This window comes from Neolamprologus multifasciatus, chromosome 18 (assembly GCF_963576455.1).
Source record: "Neolamprologus multifasciatus chromosome 18, fNeoMul1.2, whole genome shotgun sequence".
Lineage (NCBI taxonomy): Eukaryota > Metazoa > Chordata > Actinopteri > Cichliformes > Cichlidae > Neolamprologus > Neolamprologus multifasciatus.
Genome location: NC_140456.1, coordinates 25,244,490 through 25,259,363, shown reverse-complemented (window position 1 = coordinate 25,259,363; position 14,874 = coordinate 25,244,490). Strand labels below are relative to the sequence as shown.

Genomic DNA, 14,874 nt, shown 5'->3' with positions numbered 1-14,874 from the left:
TTTTTTAGCTCTTTTTTTGTGTGTGAAATTATTTTTTTTAACCATTTGACTTGAATTTGATTTAAGTAGATGCGTATTCTTTGTGATATCAACACATGGGAAACAAAAATCATTTAGCCATTTATTTTTAGCTCAAAATGACAACATTAACACAATAAAACAGGTCTCTTTCTTAAACAGAAGCCTGTCATGCTTAACTTTTGATAATAAAAGTAAATCTTTCTTTAAAAGAACTCTGTCCTGCTTAACTTAAAATTATATAAATTAATAGAAAACAATAGAAAGAAAAATATTCTTGTAACAGTGCACATTTAGTGCATTTAGTGCAATTGGCTTCAGCAGAGGCATTATTTCAGCTTTTGCTCCCGTTTGTAAACCCACTTGTTCCCATGATTACGCGTCATAACTCATCATCATTATTCATCTATGTATTACTTTTATGTATTACTCATCTATTTGTTGTAATCATCTATCCTTGCAGTTGTTTATTACACAAAATAAATTATATTATCACACTTCTGGCCACATAGCGCTGATATTCACTGCACATGCCCATTTTAACCTTAACCAGAGGGTTTAAAAACAAACAAACCAGTGTTTACCATATCTGGTTCTGCCGTGGCCTGGTAGACAAAAATTGGTTAAGGGTTCCCCGAGCTTTCACGCCCCTCATGTTCTTCATGTGCCCACCATTAGAAGCACGCCTATGGAAAAAGTGCGCCGGCACACAGTGCAGTGCGCTTTATAGATGTTATCATGCACTTTTCCAGCCAGGTGTTTTCCTTTTCCCATTCTTCCCTGCACTTTTGCAGCCTTTTTTTCTTTCTCTGAGAGGAACAAACATTGCTGGTCTAATGCCGGGCTCACACTGTGCGATTTTTGGCCCATTTTGAGCCGATTTTTGAGTCGTGCGACCAATTTGGTGATCGGCCCGATTTTGGCCTTCATTGTGCATCGTGTAGTATACGTGGGGTAACGAGAAGCGATTAACACCTCACGACCAGCTCCCGATCATCAATCGCTCGTGAGGGTGTCACCGCAGCCGCTCACACTGCTCACGCGCAAACACGTAAACGTCGGTGAAAAAGACGGAGCAGCATGGCTGTGCAGCGTGTGATCTGGACTCAAGCGATGGAGGCACAACTTGTAGAACTTTGGAAAGCTCATCCGAGCCTTTTCGATGTGGCATCACCAAATTATCACGACCACAACAACCGTGAAAATAGTTGGATTTACATTGCTGCTCAATCACAGCTGCCTGATCATGTTTGTCATTAGTAATTTAGCAAAGTTGATGGTGGTGTGTGTCTGTGTGAGTGAAAGACAAAGAGGGAGAGCGAGCGACAGATTTTCTGTTATAACCTTCATTTTATGGAGGCACAGTGTGACTCAGGTCGCATCAGAGCATCGGGCGGTATAGTGTGAGACCTGCATCGTGACCTACGAACTTATAACCCATGCGAGCCAATCGTGCAGTTTGAAAATCGCAGTGTTTGCCCAGCTTCAGGTGTACTGTCGTCTGAGACTTGCACCGCAGTGTCGGCGTTTGTTTCCCTGTTGGCCATGCTTTTTGTTGTGGTCATCTGTTGTCTTCCGGTATTTTCTCCGCAAGCGACCTTTCCTCAACCAATGAGATGAGCGGTAATCTGAATTGTCATACTCGAATTGTCATAAGTGTGCTGTCAGCTCATTGGTCACAAAGCAGGGGCGGGGCTGGGAATTATGTTTTCAAACAAAGCGTTAATTACATTAAAACTTATAGACTACTTTTGATTCTCACTGTATTACGGGACAAAGTGCGTCCCTTATTAGCTCAATACGGGACGTGTACTTTTGTTTCTAAATACGGGACGATTCCGTTTTTTAAGGGACGGTTGGCAACCCTACCGCTGTCTGATATTTCCTCACAAGGCAGAGGGGGTGGTGAGAGGTGAAATAACACCTATTTCTCTGTGGATAAGTGGAAAGGGTAGAAACTGACCGACAAGAAGACCAGCTTGTCGACCAGCCATGATGGCGGCAAATATTCCAGCTCGTTCCTCCGGCTGAGTGCTCCGAGTCAAAAAGCCAAAGATGGAGGACCCGGCTCCTGCTCCGACACCTTAAACATATCAAACTATGATATATTACATGCATTGAGTGTTAACTGTTTTACGTAATGCATGCGTGCATGTGTGTGCATGTGTCACCTGCTACAATCCGACTGCATAACAAAAGCCACTTTGAGTATCCAATGAAATACATAAAGTTACCTGAGAAGAAATCAAAAAATAAAAAATTGTTGTGAAATGCATCTTCATCTGAGGCAAGATCTTTGTTTAAATGTTTCCAAAAAAGTACTGGCTTCACCCTGTAACAATTCCATTCTATACTATTCTATACTTTGGCTAGTTGGCTAATGTTAGCATGCTAACACGCTAACCAATGACTGTATAAAAAAAGTTTTCTTTTACTAAAAAGTCATTGATTCCAACACATTCGGTGACAATAGAAAAACACTGTATCTAGTAAAGTGCACATTAAAAATAATAGATGATCATGTGGTACTGCTAATGTTTTAGTTAGTTATTTTAGCTGATAGTAGCTAGGTTTTAGCTAGTATTTACTAATATTTAGCTACTATTTAGAATATACTGTTAGTCTAATAGCATTCAGGTGATTTTGTTGTTTGGTTGACAACAAATTTCTTTACAATGACTCACATCATCCCTATAATGCTTTGCTTAAAGAACAAATTCATAGTTCTTTTAGAAATTCCCATAATCCATTGTGTGCATCCTATAGATAAAAATTTGCATCGCAGAGGCAGCTAGAGAGTTCTCATTTTGAAGCCTGTAGCTGGCTATTTTGGTAAGTGCCCTTTTAGCTCCAGTCACACAAGCCTAGAGACTAGTCAGTGGCTATCTGGTAACCGTGGTCACTATGGGAACATGTGCATCAACTAACAGATTAGCCAGTGGCTGCAGGAGGTTAAAGGTCCACTGTTAATAGCCCAGATACACAGGCCTAGAAACTAGTCAGTCACTCCCTAGCAACCACTCTCCAACCACGATTGCTTGGAGAGTGGTTGCAAGAGGTTGGCACGCACTAGCATGAAATTGGTCACAAAGCAGTATGGAGGTATACCGTGCGCCGCTACCAGGAACCTCCTTGCAGTTGCTTTGGTCTCTAGCAAGTTGCCGCTGTCACCAGTAGTTTGCATGGAAGACACGTGAACCTTCTCTGTTTCAAGTCTTATTTTAGTTTTACAACAGCAAGCTATGGGGCAACTGCAGCAATCTGCTATCAACAAAAGCAATCACAAGGATGTTGTTGGTACAGTACCCTCTTTGTGACTGATTTCACCTAGTAACCTCCAGCAAACACTGACCAACATAACCCAGCGGGTGGTTGCCATGGGGTTGCCAGCCAGTATAGGTCTACATAACTGAAGCCTTTTTTTTTTCTTTTTTTGAAACCACACGTGATGAACAAAGTGTGACTGACAATCACATGGCAGTAAATGGCCAAACACAATTTAGCAAGCACTTCCTGCTTAACTGTGTCTTTTACTCTAAATGAGACTCAGAACAGAATCAATATTTTGGGAAGGGACCAGTAGGGTGATTTCCTCTTTGACTTTTCTACAATCAGACTTCTTTTTGCAACTGCAGAAGCCACCCTCTGCTGGCCATTAGAAAGAAAGCAGGTTTAAATCAATTCTGCGCCTCTTTCACTATTCACTTGACTTTCTTCCTCCCGGAGGCTACATTCAAAGAGAAATTTAGATTGCATTCAGATGAAAGGAATGACCTGATATCAGATTTTTTGTAAGCTCGGTTGTCTATAAGGAATTCTCTGTGTTGCATGAGGTGAAAATAAATGCGTAAAAGATTACCCACAGACTCTCTTCATACAGAAGCTTGACGCAGTCTAAATTAGTCATGTGATGTCTCGTGGCTTGACTACTTACCAACAATCTCAAAAACATTTGAGAAAAGGACAATGGACTTTGTAGTTTTGCTTCGATCTGACCAGATGCCAAATAGCGGGCCCGTGACCAGTGCACTCAAACTGAAGGCAGACAGACCGAGACCCAGGAAGTAAGGTGGGGCCTCCAAAATCTGTAGATACCTCCATATTGTAGGAAGAATGACAGCTGAGGCCACCATAGAGGAACAACAGAGAAGGGTTGAGACGTGTGCAGTAATATGCCAAAAACAACCCTGAAATGATATCCAGTTTGATATGAACTTACCGTACTCTATGCCACTCAGCATGAATATCAGTCCAATGGTGAGAAAAGTAAGATTCCTCTTTTGGTGATTATCCATTGTCCTCACTGACTTGCTTCTTTTTACATGCCAACCTCTATCTGCGCATGCTGCTCTGAAACATTCTTCAGAGCAATAATCAGATAACAAGAGACACCATGCATCCTATTACAGCTGCCGGCCCAGATAATCAGAGGAATCTCTTGCAGCGCTTTACAAGGTCACAGCAAAACTTCTTAGAGATGGACAACAAAGACCATAGGAGGCTTTTCTTACAGAAAAAGCTCAGGACGAACAAAGCCTGGACCACGTCACAGCAAACATGGAAACAATACAAACAAATATGAAATGATTGCAGTAGTCCAATTCCATTAGGCATTTATGTTAAAGATGAAATTCTGTTTGACTCCCGTCCTCGGTGTAGCACCACGCTGCGAGATCGAGGCAAGTTCTCAGGTTGCCCGGTGAGGTAAAGTACCCTGAGGTTTATACATATTTAAACTTGTTTGCTTCAGTTTCATCAAAAGCACCTCACAACCTTGTGAAAAAATGTGCAAGGCCTATCTGCCCCTTTTGGTTACACAGTAATATGCAAAAGTCTTGAGACACTCCTCATTTCTTTATACTTTTCTTCCAAGGAGGCAGACTAAAGAAGGACAACCAAAGAAGAGCCAGAGCAATAGTTCTCCAGGCCTTCTGAAGGAGTTTCAGAGTTTTTCTTGGAACTGACGATTTTCATAGGAATCTTTTTTGTTGTTGTTGCTTTGCTTTGTTTTTTTTTCTGTTAAGCCACTTAACACTGACCCATGAATCATTCAAGCATAATAAAAGCTCCTACACATAACAGACAAAAGGACAAATTGTATCTTTAAGGCACCTTCTTACTTGAAGCCTGTTGCAAAATCACTTCAATTTCTGTAGTTAAATCTATGAAAAATGCCAATGATAACATAAAATAGTAGTTTTGGCGCAATAATGTGATTCCCAAAGAGCTATTAGCTGAAAACTCGGCATACCCCGGCTGGGTGTGCAGTTTGTCCTTAAGAATTTTAGGAAACTGCTGAAAAAAATCCAGCAAAGACTTGACACAGGACCTGACAGACGCATCTGGTGCTTAAGTTGATCCATCTACTGTTCACTGAAGCCTAATGAGAAATGATCTCAATGAAAGGAAGAAGCCAAAGGAAGAGAAACAGGGACAAAAGGCTCAGGTTATCGTGTAATACCAGATTACACAATAACTAGACTAAAAATGAGGAGCAACAGATGGAGTGGTGAATCCAAATATGAAATACTTGGTTCAAGTATGTACAGAGGTCAGGAAACAGGTACAACATAGAGTGTGTACAACATGGTGGAAGCTCTGTCATGGTTTTGGGCTCCATTTCGGTCAGTGGTGTTGGAGATCTTGTCCAAATTGATGAACGCAGAAAAGTACCATCAAAATTGGATCCATCATGTAGTACAATCTGGAAAGCTTCTGATAATGTTTTAGCATGACAATGATCCCAAACACACTGCCAATGCAGTAAACGTATCCCTGAATAGAAAAACACACAGTGAAACACTACCAGTCATGAATTGGCCTCCCCAGAGCTCGGACCTCAACAAGCAGTGTGGGATCGTGTTGACAAAGAACAGAAAAAAAAGGCAGCCAACATCCAAAGAAGAGCTTTAAATGTTCTTCAAGAAGCCTGAAGAACTATTCCTGAAGACTACTTAGCCTGAACTCTCTTAGACAGAGAGTTCGGACTAAGTAGAAGAATAAAGTCACACCAAATATTGCCGTTCATGTCTGTTAGAATTGTACAAACTCTGTTTTTGCCTCACATACTGTGGGTTTCCATGCATGTTTGCATATGCTTCAATAAATCCCTGCACCTGTTTCCTATTTCTATAGCACAATATAAAGAAATAAGGGGTGGTTTGAGACTTTTGCACAGTTTTTTAAATAGGAATTGCGCTTTTTACAAGCATGGGGCTAAATTTAGCTGTTCAAAAACACAATAAATCACACAGTGATAAAACAAAAAGTAATGAAATACATCAGATAAACAAGGACTATATCTTATGGAGCTTTAACAGCAGAGTGGGCAACGGAGGAAACTATTCAGCTCAACGCTGCACTGTATTCAATACTGAATAAATTAGGTATGACACTGCTGTCTGTTGTGTTGAGCTGTAGCTCCTTTTTTCAAGCTGCTGTGGTGTTCCTAGCCTTGGGCTTGCTGTATTAAACAGAACTGTCACCAAGTTAATACCGCCATATGTTTTTCAGCAACCCATGAATAATACAAAACATTTGATTGTTTGAATAGCAGATATAAACTCGCTCGGCATCATGTGCTCATGCCAAATAACGTCCAGACAATCTGAGAGGTTTCGAGCTCACCAGGCCCTTGCAGTGATGAAAAGTCGCAGGACTCATGTATTTGGGTAGGAATCTACTGTATATGTACGCGTGCATATATGTTTTGTTGGCCATAGTGTTGACCTTTCTGTCATTTTTTTTTATGAAAAATGATTTCATAGAGCATGTGTACTCACCAGTGTAGCGTCATTGCATGCGTTTCATTCTGTGGAAACGGTAATCAAGAAGGGATTCATCCGGCTCGGCTTTTCCGTGACAAACGGCTGCTGCTGAGTGTCACAGGCCCGCTGAGAGGCCATTAGCATCCTACCTGCCTTACCTGTGGTGGTTTCTATAGAAACACATATGAGGGTGGAAGGTGTTTTTGCACTCACCTTTGAGCCTTGGTAAACAACAGGAAGTTCCCCGGTGACTAAACTGATATCGAGTCCACTCAGCCAGTCACAGCAGTGCCCCGGAGCGTGTTGAAGATATGAAATGATCAGCTGCTGGCAGAAGGACATTTGACTTTCAGATAGAGAGGAGCTTGTTAGGTGGATATACTGTACAGGAGGTGGCTCAGATAGGAGTGGGCATGTGGTTGAACACAGATTCTCCCCGGAGGTCATCCAGCATCCCCATTAACATTAACCTGCACGGTGCTCGCAGGCGGCAGACACGGTAAGAGCCGGCAATCGACTGGGCCAGGCAGCAACACTTTTGGGAGTTCATTATGAAGGAAAAGCACGGCTGAATTTAAACAGAGCTTCACATTATACATGCTATAGGTGCTCACTGGGTATGTATAAAAACCAGTTTGTGGTGACATCAGTCAGTTCATACTGCATTCCACTGACTGTACATATGATTACTACTATAAGCCTGGAAAATGTACATCTTCTGTTTGTATCTTTCTGTTTTTATTATGCATGTGCAGAAAAAAATGTAATGTAGCCTATAATTTGTATCCTGTCCTGCCTGCAACAGGTTACAAAACCAGTAGGTTTCATGACATCCTGCTGGTCTGTTAATGGCGGTGGTTAAAAAGAAGTATTGTATAAATATACAAACAACTGCAGCAGTCTGTAACAGATATGCACTGTTGTAAACAAAGGACTAGTCAAGACTTTAGAAAAAACGATTCAACATGTATGCATGTGTGAGATTACAGCACATGCACAGCACAGAGTATTTCTAAATGTATGGCTTGAAGGGGAATGATATATCAGAAATAACTTGTCACTTCATAAGGTATACGTTGCTAGTACCAGATCAGCCCCACTTTTGCCCTCTTTTGTTTTAATTCCTCATGGCACAGATTCAACAAGGTGCAGGAAGCATTCCTCAGAGATTTTAGTTCATCACACAGTTTGTCAGCTGCACATCCATGATGAGAATCTCCCATTCCACTGCATCCCAAAGGTGCACTGTAATGTTCAAGAAACCAGTTTGAGCTTATTTGAGTTTTCTGACACGGTGCATTATCCTGCTAGAAGGAGCCATCAGACAATGGGGACACTGTGGGCATAAAGGGATGGATGTGGTCAGTAGCAAAACTGTGTGTTAACAAAACTGTTGATACAAGGCAGGCTAGATCCATAGTTTTGTGTTATTTATACCAAATTCTGATCCAACCATCTAAATGTTGCAGCAAAAATCAAGTCTTATCAGACCAGGCAACATTTTCCCAGTCTTCTGTTTTCCAATTTTAATGTAGCCTCAGTTTCCTGCTCTTAGATGACAGGAGCGGCACCCAGTGTTGTCTTCTGCTGTTGCTGTAACAAATCTGCTTCAAGATTCAACCTGTCCTGATCTTCTGCTTACATTTGGTGTAACAAGTGGTTATTTGAGATACTGTTGTTTTTCATCTCACAGCAGTCTGGCTAGCCTATGTTTATATGGCTAGATGCATTGCTTGCTGCTGTGTGATAGGCAAGAACAAGCAGCGAACAGGTGCAGCTAACAAACTGCCGATTAAAGGAAATACTAAGGCCCACATTATTAACACTGGACTAATTAAAATGATTCCTCCAGCTTGACCTCACTGATTTGTTGTTTATGGGCAGTGTTTTTCTCTTACAGTGTTCATGTCTAGCTAAATAAGCTAGTTCCTAAACTAATGACCTTCCCATGAGCCTCTGCTGCGCTTCCTGTTTATTGCTAATTAGCAAGTGGTACAATGGCATGCTACCATGCTAAGTGGCATTTAGCTCAAACCACCCGTGTTTTCAAACACAGCCTTACAGAGCTGCTAGCGTGGCTAATTTTTTGAAGTATTGGTTACATTTTGTTGTATTTCCTTTCATTTTTATCACTTACATTACTTTAAATACATTTTGTATGCAAGTCATTTATTGTTTTAAAGAGTGTAAAATTAACCAAACGTGAAATCATTTAAGTTTGAATCACTTCTGAATTAAATCCCTGTATGTGTGTGTGTGAGGCCCGGGGAATTCTTCCACACTATGGTGGCTCAGGACCGCGATCGTAGCCGAGGAGCTGACGGACACGGAGAGCAGGGGATTCGGACACAGGTGCCAGGTGCAAGCGTCGGGGAGGACCGCGCCATCCTGCTGGGCTACACCATGATGGCCTTCTCTGTGCTCATGTTCTTTGTAGTCGGCATCACAATGATCAAACCCTTTGTTAACAGGTACACTGGGGAGTGTTGTCTCGTTTCCAGGCTCAGTTACAAATGCATCCCCTCACTGAAGGCTTGTTCTCCCCGTGTCTGTGCGGGTGATTCCAGGTGCTGCAGTTTTCTCAGACAGTCCAAAGACGTGTGTGTTAAGAGTGAATGCGAGTGTGAATGGTTGCCTGTCTCTCTGCGTGTTAGTCCTGATATAGAGTGGTGACCTGCCTCTTGCCCTGTGACAGCTGGTGTATATTTTTCCTTCTGCTCAGCTTTCTTAATCATTTTGAAAGATTTCTCAGCAACAAACTGATAACAGGCACTTAAAAACACATGACATGTGATTGTTGTTGCACCCTATTCTCCTGCAATAGCTTTTACAAGTTTTATTGGCATTCACCATCAGCTGTGTCACATAATCTCCTGTCAGAATAACAAAGCCGGTATAACAGGAATCACTGATGATGCTTATGCTCTGTATTCCTACATGGAATTTCTATTCCAGTAGTTTTTCTTGCCTGTCTGAGAGTTCCCAGAAGAATTCAGCACAACAATGGACAATGACCGACAGACCAATGACAGATGATGCTGAGCAAGTCTAAAGTTTCCATGTTCAGGATCTTAATTTAGCTGTTAACATGCTAAATATTGGCTAACTGCACTAAACCACACAGACGAAGTAAGAAATTATAAAAACTTGGGCAGGAAACCTGCTCCTGTGGAAAAGTTGATGGGTCAGTCTATCCCACACTAATTCTGCTACTACAAATTGCAGTAGCAATCCTTTGTGCAGCTGTTTTAATTAGTGCCATTGAGGTGTGCATGTGAATTCTGTAAGTTTGAAGGCTTCTCTGAAGCTTCCCTGCTGGTTGTCTTCCAGTGGCTGGGATGATGGTAATGCCAGCTGTGTGCTGCAGAAGAGTGAGATACTGGAGGAGTGGGTGGACTGCAGAGGTGTGAGCACAGTGCCGTGCCTCAAGGCGACGGTGACGGTTTACTTCAATGGCTCCACCGAGGAGGCCGTGCTCCACTTAAATGAGGATTCTGTTCTCCTCGCGACCGAGGTGTGGATTTAAAACACAAAATTCCAGGTTTTAGGAATTGTTACATGAACTGCTCAGGAGGAGGACATCAGCTCTGGAGCATTAAATTTGAATATTAGGTCTTTATATCTATATAGCACAGCATGTAAGATTACTTTGTTTAGTAATTCTTAATTTTAATTCTCAGGTGTTTTATTATCCATCTAAGCATGGACCTGGGAATGCATGCGAGAAAGCGATGAAGGCTGAACTAGCTGACAGGATGGAAAAGCAGCAGCACTTTTAATGCCTGTGCCCTTGTGAATAAGCCAGTAGATATTATTAGGAGATGCTCTCACACTGCACTCCTGCTCCATTCAGAGAGATGCTATGAAGTATTTTTCGGCACCGGTGCAGAAAACGGAGGCTTGTAAATTCCCTTTGCTTTTTTTAACAGACACCAAAAAAAAAAAAAAAGATCCTTGCAGCTCGTCGCACTGATTGCAATCAGTCCTGCCAACTGTAAGGGGTAGGTCACTTGATAAAAAATTACACTTGAATCTTATCTTTTTCTCTCTCAGTGTTTCTACATGCCCAAATGCCAAATGGACAGAAAAGCACTTCAGGATCAAGTCCAGAAAGTGAACAGCAGCCTGGACAGTCTGCTCGGGAACAACACCGCATGTTTAACTGATCAGACGAGGTACCCCAACCACGCCATCTTACGCAGGAAGTACACTTTGCAGATGGTCCTATTTGCACTGCTGTGGCCCTGTATACTTCTGGGCGGTGGAGCTCTGCTGGTGGGCCTTGTGAAACTGACTCAGTGTCTAGCCCATCTGTCCACAGAGGTGATCAGTGAAGCTGCAGGGGGCCGGCTGACTTCGAGATACACTCAGGGCAAATTGTACAGGCTGCTCCGTAGGTCCAGCGCACAGTCTCCCTCATGACATGTCCAGAGCTTAAGCTGTAATATGCCAAAAAATGCCATTTTTGTAAGCCTTTTAACTGGTACATAAAGTTATCGAGTGTTGATTTGTAAAAGGTTAGTCAAAGTAAAATGTTGGTCTGAAGTGTGAGAATTGAAAATCTATACAGTTTTTGCCTCCTTATTAAAAAGTGCCTTCCTCTGTTATTAAATAGACACTGATGTCCAAATGTTGGCAGAAAGAAACAAAGTCTGCTTGAACAGCCACGCCATTCATGATGTTTCACACTCAGTCAGCACCAATTAGTACCTCTCATGTTTAATTAGGCATATATTCAATATTTGTTAAGTGTCGAGCAGATAGCGCTCCAACTTTCTTGGGCCAGGGATCACTTACAGGAGAGAAGCATTCCAATGCTCTCCTGGTAATCCAAACACTGATTTATCTAGCCTGGGCTCTGGGTCACTGACTAATACTTTTTAATGTTTTCCAGATAGCAAGCTAAGTGAGGAAATTCGTGACAGATTGATGTGATGTGTGACAGTTGGATGAGAGTTTCTATTGGTCCTATGATAATATGCGAGGGAGTACTGGACACAATATATTTAGAATAATAACAGACTCTGCTTGAATGTCTTTGCATGATTCATGGTTAAAAATAATTCTCATCCTGGAGTTTTGTGTAAAACTCTCAATGCACTTCCCGTGTCTTTATGTTTCACTTCAAAGGATCCAGACTCTCTTGTTATTTTTAAAGTGCTTTTGAGAGATAGATCTACAGGTTTTTTGAGGCTTTTTCACAGTATCTCCTTTTGGACACTTGTTGTTGTTCATTCATTTTCAGTGCAATCCTTGAATAACTGAACATGTCCAGAGGATTTCTTCTTTGTTTGGTGTTTGTTTTTAAGCCACTTAACACTGGCCTATGAATCAGTCAAGCATAAAAAAGCAACTAACTCAACGGATGAACCAGTGTTGTGTCTACATGCAACAGACAACTTGACAAAGACCATTTTAAATTGTATCTTTAGGCACTTTGTTAACATGTACCCATTTGCTTAGATGAAAAATTCTATGAAAGATGTATAAAATAACAGAGACAAACATCAAGTAGTATTTTTACACCAACAAGGTGATTCCCAAAGCGCCAGTAGCAGAAAACATGACCTAACTCAGCATGGTGTGCAGTGTGCCCTTAAAAAACCATCTATAGCAGATGAACTGTATCTGAAAGTCATGTCTGTAAGAGATAATATCCAGAAAAGACCTGACACAGGACCTAAAGATACATCTGGCACTACTGTTCACTGAAGCCTAATAACAAACGTGGGTGTTAAGATGCCTCTCTTAATGAGTGGACTGGACTTAAAATCAGTGGCAACGGACATTTTTTGTTAAAATCATTGTCAGTATGTATGGAGGAGTTGAGTATAGTGGTACAACAGTGGGTGTCTACAGCCTTCTGTAAAACATGGTGGAGGCTGTGTCATGGTTTGGGGCAGCATCTCAGCCATTGGTGTTGGTGATCTTAACAAAATTTGTAGAACAGATCAGCATGACTGATCCCGAACACACTGCCAATGCAGTAAAAGTTTACCGGGATAGAAAAATGCAGAATGTAACACTATCGCTCGCTAGATCCTGGACCTCACAAAAAACAGTAAACATCCAAAGATACGCTTTGAATGTCCTTCAAGAAGCCTGGAGAACTATTCCTGAAGACTACAAGATTGTGACTCAAAAGTTGGGAGTTCGTCTTGTAATCGGAAGGTTGCCGATTCGAGCCCCGGCTCGGACAGTCTCGGTCGTTGTGTCCTTGGGCAAGACACTTCACCCGTTGCCTACTGGTGGTGGTCAGAGGGCCCGGTGGCGCCAGTGTCCGGCAGCCTCACCTCTATCAGTGCGCCCCAGACAATGAAGCTTGCCGTCACCAGTGTGTGAATGGGTGGATGACTGAATGTGTCAAGCGCTTTGGGGTCCTTAGGGTAAGGCTAAGTAAAGCGCTATACAAATACAGGCCATTTACTTAAAAAAAATGACAAGAAAGCTGCCCAAAAGGGTTCAGGCTGTGATGAAGAATAAAGGTAGTACTCACTGCCAACCTTCACCTTATATACAGTTTCATGTTTTTACTTTTCAATAAATGTATGCACTTATTTCCCAATTCTGAGCAAAATATAAAAACATGAGGAATGACTCAAGACTTTTGCACAGTAGTATCAATTACTCTTACCGCAATCATTTAATGTTAGATAATGTTAATGGGAGTCATTTCACAAGTGTGCCATATTGCACAGACCCTTTTAATAAGTCTTTTTTTGTATTTTTCTATGGAAACCTTTATAATGCTTCTCTTCATGGCTTTGGCTCACTGTGTAAATATTATTCTGGAGTTGGTTTTTTTTGTAAGCATGGCAATGAAAAAGTGGCTTGTAAATTACCTAAATGTTTAAACGAGTAAAATAAACTGCCAGACTTATTCACGAGGAGAAATGTTTTTATTCAACAGCACAATAAATGAATGCATACAGACATGGTGATATGAGGATGACTAAAAAGAAGTATTTGAGGTGTTTTTTTCTGACATATACAGGTGGAAAGATAACTAGCATGGGTCTGGATCATTTTAAAACATGCAGGGTAGTTTCTTTGTACGCGTTGTGCTTAGAGACTTCCACTTGGGGCAAAAAATTCCCTCCACTTGATGTGAGAATGGTACTCCAACTGCAGCACCAAGTTCTTGTCCTTCAGTCACATCCTTTTCGATGACAAGAGGCTGTTTGCTGGATTTTGCGTGAGGATGGTGAATGTTACACGTGACTCCTCCTTTTTTTTTTTTAAACTTTTTTTTTGCCTTTTTCCTGGTTAGCCGTTACTCATGAGATTGCTTACATTTAAAAAATACAAAAATATATTACCTCTGTAGTTATTCAAGGAAAGCATTTGCACACGTTGTATCAGTATCTGTTAACTTCACTGTGACTTTGTTGTACCTTAAACAAGTAACAAGGTCATTTCTATACATGAAATTCAAGTAGACAACATCAGGTCGAAGAAAGAAAAAAAAAAAAAAAAGGTAGATAGTCATGCATAATGCAGTGTGAGAAACAAAACAAGTACAAAGGGAGAGAGCGTGGTTTAGATAGGTCTTCTATAAAGTATATGTGAGGGTTAGTTCTGTCAGTTCGGGTCCGGCCCACTGCTCTGTATCCCGTACAGAAGCGCGTGCATGTCAGTCGACAGTTTCCTGAGCAGTTTTAAGTCCTCACTCAAACTTCGCTTACTTTACCAGACTTAACGTTTCCAGGAAACCGCCCTGTTAGGCATCACTTTAGTAAAGCTACAACACTTATGGACGCGTACAAGAGTCTGTGCAGCGATAACGCCGGCCACGCTTCCACGCACAGGGCAACAATCACAGGTATGGAAGAAGACACTTGGAAGGTTTCAAAAATATAACTTCAGATACTTTTCTTTCTTCGCTCTCTGTGATTGAGAGCAAAAAAGTTTTGTTTTTTGTTTTATTTTTTAAACACATGGCTTAGACCGAAGCTCCAAAGTTTCTCAAGGACAAGTAAAAGGCAGGGTCCAGAGGTGTTTTGCACAGCTCTTTCTGCTGGGAAGTAGACGATACTGTTACACGGCAACTTAGTGAGTTTTTTGGTTTTTTTTCCTTCTTCCGTGCACT

General features: G+C 41.5%; 2 protein-coding genes across 3 annotated transcripts in view; one reads left to right on the top strand and one right to left on the bottom strand.

Annotated features, from left to right (window-relative positions):
* mfsd8l2 (major facilitator superfamily domain containing 8-like 2) overlaps positions 1-6,462 on the bottom strand; it is a 29,175-nt gene extending 22,713 nt beyond the window's left edge. Inside the window, exons 1-4 of one of the 2 annotated variants that reach the window (XM_085140549.1) lie at positions 4,238-6,462; positions 3,953-4,138; positions 2,190-2,252; positions 1,982-2,101 (exon numbers count right to left, since the gene is read on the bottom strand). In XM_085140549.1, the coding sequence (XP_084996675.1) occupies positions 1,982-2,101; positions 2,190-2,252; positions 3,953-4,138; positions 4,238-4,313 (445 nt within the window). In that variant the 5' untranslated portion in view covers positions 4,314-6,462. Of the gene's footprint in view, positions 1-1,981; positions 2,102-2,189; positions 2,253-3,952 lie in introns of both variants that reach the window. The other variant, XM_085140548.1, reaches the window with a different exon arrangement.
* A 1,366-nt stretch (positions 6,463-7,828) lies between these two features.
* On the top strand, positions 7,829-14,022 carry kcnmb3 (potassium calcium-activated channel subfamily M regulatory beta subunit 3). Its single transcript, XM_085140550.1, has 3 exons — positions 7,829-9,256; positions 10,116-10,299; positions 10,839-14,022. The coding sequence occupies exons 1-3, from the start codon at positions 9,069-9,071 to the stop codon at positions 11,205-11,207; spliced, it is 741 nt and encodes a 246-aa protein (XP_084996676.1). The 5' UTR covers positions 7,829-9,068; the 3' UTR covers positions 11,208-14,022.
* The last annotated feature ends 852 nt before the right edge of the window (positions 14,023-14,874 follow it).